At 42.4% G+C, this 5,022-nt stretch overlaps 1 protein-coding gene across 1 annotated transcript; it reads right to left on the bottom strand.

Annotated features, from left to right (window-relative positions):
• Nucleotides 1-406: 406 nt before the first annotated feature.
• On the bottom strand, nucleotides 407-4,064 carry LOC130970569 (FRIGIDA-like protein 4a). The gene is made up of 3 exons (XM_057896694.1): nucleotides 3,025-4,064; nucleotides 2,439-2,614; nucleotides 407-2,338 (listed from the first exon to the last, which is right to left on the bottom strand). Exons 1-3 carry the CDS (start codon nucleotides 3,866-3,868, stop codon nucleotides 1,760-1,762), a joined length of 1,599 nt encoding a protein of 532 aa, XP_057752677.1. The 5' UTR covers nucleotides 3,869-4,064; the 3' UTR covers nucleotides 407-1,759.
• Nucleotides 4,065-5,022: the final 958 nt, after the last annotated feature.

Here is a 5,022-nt window from a genome sequence, read left to right as displayed (position 1 = left end):
CAGCGCTCCACTATAGGGTACTGCACTTTCTTTGGCGATTCACTGATTTCGTGAAAAAGTAAGAAGCAAGATGTAGTCTCTAAAAGCTCTACTGAAACAGAATATTGAACTCTTGCGAATATTGTGTGCGAAATTGTCTCAGTCATTGCCCTCCTCAGATTCATGAACATTGAAGCCGTTTTAGCTATGTCCTCCTCAGATTCATGAACATTGAAGCCGTTTTAGCTATGTCCATGTTGTTCTGTGACAATATCTCCGCCATTCACATGGCTAAAATCCCAACCTTGCACGAGAGATCGAAGCATGTCGAAATTGACTGCCACTTCATCAAAGAAAAGGTGGAAGCAGGAATTGTGAAAACAGATATTCTCACCAAGACCCTCCCTGCACCCTAGTTTTGTTTTCTTATGGCCAAGTTAAAAACTTCCAATTCGTATGCTCCAATTCTAACTTCCAATTCGTATGCTCCAATTTGAAGGGGGATGTTAAGCTCACAGTTAGCTAAATTGTATATTAAGATTAATTAGTGAATTAGTTATTAGTTAGTGGTTAATTGCAGCCACACATATGTGCAGTTGCAGAGCACTCTATATATGACACTCCACATATAATACACAAGATGATACAATAACAAAATTCTTTTCCTCAATCATGCACCATCTAACAAGGACTATAGTACATCTGACTCTCACACGAAACTCGCGATTCTGTTTGAATCAAACAGTATGAGAGTTATTTGATGTTTTTATAATATTAGTACTTCTCTACAATTCAAACTCAGGTCATTGAAATCAATTCACCTAATCTTTTTATTAGTCTACCGCTAACTTCTCACGTAATCTTCTTTTGGATACATCTAAAAAGGTAAAACTACAGACAAGAACTCCATTCCAAAAAGGAGGAAAACCCCACACTCACCAAAAGAGTGAGTAGCAGCCATCATAGACAGGATAGTAAACAGAAGATTTCTCTTCCCGCAAGGTACGCTCTATGTTCCAACCTAGTTATCCAGTCCTTAACAAACCACTTCCCGATTGAATAAACAATATTGTAACATTGATGAGGTAGAAACTAGGAACACCCTTTTCAGAGACCACATCCATATCTTTTTATTTACAACTCAGAAGTGCGGTAAGATATTATAAATGTTTTAAGATCCCAAGCCATGAGCATGCGGTACGTAGAGCTAGGCTAAAAGCTCAACAAACATATTAGTTGACATACCAACAAAATCTGTTAAACCCTTTTCATTCTTATCAAAACCCCAAAGCTAGCTCTTACCGGTTCACCAGCGGGTTCCGTGTTGATTCTATGAGAATTCTATTGACAGAACTATGGCACTCTGCTTTTGTTCTTTTTCAAAGGGTGAGCTTTGCTGTATCCTTCAACCCTTGTAAGTTGTACCCAAAAGAATAAATGCACTAGCACTACTATATGCTGTAAAGATCACAGATGAAAAGGCATGCCATTGTGATTAAAGATTAAAAGCACAAGTAACCTTTTTACTCATGTTTTCAGAAGCTACTTCCGCCATGCATTCAAAACGGCAAGGACCAGTAGATAGTATAAAAATAGTAGGAAAAGATACAGGAATGGTGAGGAACCTACCTTGACTTAATTGCTCTGTGATTACCAATTACAACCTAAATTCCCAAAAGGAAACGGAAAAATTAAGAGGCGAAAAAAAGGCAGCTGCTTTTTTCTCCATTTTCTAAGGAACTGACGACAAGATTCAAGAGCAGGAGGAAGCAAGGAAAACTCATCCCCTGTAGCTAGATTGATCCACTGTGTATGGAGGTTGATAAGTGGATAGAGTGGCATTTCCATAATCATACATGCCGTAGCTAGACTGTCCTACATAAGCAGTGCTGGATCGGTAGCCGGGTGGACCCAAATTGTCAACAGGGAGTGAGTAATGCTGTTGGGTCATCCCAGCAGGGCTTTGAGTGTGGGCAGCTCCATAGGTTGCAGCATAAGGATTAGCAGTAGCTGAGGCATCATATACAGTCTGACTGGGATAGTTGAATGCGCTTGAAAATCTGGCATTGGGACTAGGCTGCAGAGAAGGTGCCAGGTTCCTGCGACTGGAAGACGAGGATGGATGCGGATGGAATTTGGCTGATTTGGATGGACGGGAAGAACCCGCTCCTCCAGCACGGATGCTGCGCTTCTTAGGTTTACCAGCTGTTGCGCTCTTCTTCCTTTCAGCCTTTGTTTTCTCCAACTGTGTAACCCGCTTCCTCAAATTATCGAGGTTGAATTCTGATTCCAGCTTGTGATCTTCTACGCATTTGATTATGGCCTTAATTGTATTCAACTCCAAAGTGGTTGAATCATCCTGAAAAGTGAGATAGGCTTAAGAAAGTTGCTGAAGGCATAATCAGAGGAGAACTTTAAAACAGCCTATAGAACAGAATTCAATAGGTAAAGATCCAGACCGTAGCAGCCTGATTGTTATTTCCCTTCTTCGACGTTATAGCAGCATTCTTCTTGTAGTTCCGAAGACAGGACTTGAGCAGGTCGACTGGAGGAAACCTTTCAGTCAAACCAGATTCTGAAGCAAAATAAACAGCTTCTACCTCTTTGCCATTTTTTACTAGTTCATCTATTATATCTGCATATAATTCTTTCTTTCATCAGTCCTCCAAAACATGCATGCTTTTGTGAAATGTTTTCAATATACTAATCAAAATTCACAAATCTAATCAAACTCTGCTATCTCCATTACTTATAGGGTTAAAAGTATAACAAATATCGTGTTAGTAAATAATTATAATAATAATAATAAAGACCTGTATAGTCACATCTAATTATGATCAATGTCATCATGTTACAAGTTCCATTCCATCAACCCACTATATAACATGCAAATCCAACATTATATGAGAAGTATATACACTTACCAAATAAATAAATCAGTCACACACTAACTGCAGCAACAATGTATCATTAGCAAGTACAAATAAATAAACAATCCTCAAACAAAATGCTAAGACACAATTAGAGAAAGAACAGCACACGAACCTATCATCTTGTCACCGAATTCCAACATGGCAGCAAGCTTAGCCATGTCCCTTCTGGACGCAAACTCCATAACGAACTTCCTCAAATAGTCATCATCGAACATAGACCTCAGTCCAAAACACACCACCATCTGCAGAAACATCACCACCTCCGCAGCACCAACAGTTCCATTCTCCGATTCCTCGTCCATCTGCCTCTTCCACAGCTCCACCAGCCCCACCGCCCTCTCCACAATCCGCCGAGAAAACTCCGGACGCTTTGCTCCGGCACCAGATTCCGGAAACAGAGCCTGAATCAGGATCCCGCAGGCCCATCTCTTATCGGTGACGCCAGACTTAGCCAGCTTGCAATTCAGGAATTCTTCGACGGCGTCGAGGACCAGCCTTGGGGGGTCCACGGCCTCGGATATGGAGGCGGATATCTCCGCCCTGAGGGATGCGGATTCCTTGCGCTTGGAGACGATGAAGCGGAGGAGGGCGGAGGAGTCCATCTTGCGAGAGAGGCATTTGAGGGTGGTGGAGAGGTCGGGGTTGGCGGGGAGGGGCTTGCGGAGGTCGGAGAGGGCGGCGTCGGTCTGGTCACGGATTAGGGCAGCGGCGGCGGACTCGCGCTCGGGGATGGAGGAGTCACGGTGGCGTAGTTCTTCGAGGGTTTGGTGGGAGCGGGATTGGAGAGATTGGAGCTTGGAATCGAGGGATTGGGATTTTTGGTGGAGGGAGGTGTCGAGGGAGGTGAAGCGGTGTGAGAGGGCGGCGAAGAGGTTGGTGCAGGTGGTGAGTATAGCCTTGTGGGATTCCAGGTCCTCGAAGAATTTCTGTACGCTTGCTGAGCTTGTTTCCGCCATTGTTGGAACCTGATTTCAGATGTGCAAAACGACAAAGGAAACCCTCAAAAAACCACTCACCGCCAATGTTTGTTTGAAAACAAATTAGGAAATGAATAATGGAAGGGATTTTTTTTTTCTTAGTTGGTCTGAACTCTGAACTCCGAAAAAGAGCAGATACTCATCCCATACGCCCAATGCTAAAATCTAATCTAAGGGTTATGCTACTGGGAGAAAGGGTATTTTACTATTTTCTTCTCACATGCTGAAATGTGTTGGAAGCAGGAGAAGGAAACACTTGGAGCGTGACTTTTTTGGCATAGAATGACATGAAATGTGGGTCAATTGTGGTTTTTTTAATTGAAATTATTTTTTCATATTTTTCAGATATAAATTTTAAAAAGATGAAAGAAAGCTCTGCTATGGTTTCGCTCAAGAATCATTCAGGTATCTACTACTTCGGTATTTACTATTCTTTCTGAACCTGGGGCTTCGCTTGCTCGTCTACTTATCCATAGAATTCTAAATAGCTGCAAGACCAAAACAGGGTGCAAAAAACCGAAAGCCCTTCTCTTCTTTTAAGTTCCTCCCAGATACATGGCTTACATACCCGGCTTAACATTCTTGGAAAACAATCGAATCGAGGGTCCGGAGGAGAATTGGCCATTCAATCTTGTAATGGTTATCAACTAATGATATACATGATCTTACAGAAAAACTATTAGATGGTAAATACTAATTTTCCTCTCTTAGGCTCATTAGGGCTGATGAACATAATGCTAATAAGAATCCAGATAATTTTCACCGCCTATCTCGGAATCAATGAGTCAGTCAATATCCAGCTTCAGACTTGGGACCGGGGTGTATTGGCTGCTACGACCTCGCAAGGCCCGTTGTAGAGCACATTGGGCCTGTCAGCTTCTCAATCATAGAATAGATACCGTCATAGATGAGACTCATATTGAAATATGCTCCATGGATATAGTGCTCATATACTACCAACGAGAATAGAAGCGAGCCGCTTCCGTTGTAGTCTTTTAGCTTATGTAGTGGTCGGCCTTCCTACACGCACGCGCCCGCCAAAATGCCTCCTTGGTTCCGGACGACAAAAAAAAGTCAAGACGGAAGGATGTCAACCTCAATCAACCCAACGATTGTATGAACATCGTAGTGCA

The sequence above is a fragment of the Arachis stenosperma genome, chromosome 3 (genome assembly GCF_014773155.1).
Source record: "Arachis stenosperma cultivar V10309 chromosome 3, arast.V10309.gnm1.PFL2, whole genome shotgun sequence".
In the NCBI taxonomy this organism is placed as follows: Eukaryota; Viridiplantae; Streptophyta; class Magnoliopsida; order Fabales; family Fabaceae; genus Arachis; species Arachis stenosperma.
This window is presented reverse-complemented; position numbering and strand designations above follow the sequence as displayed.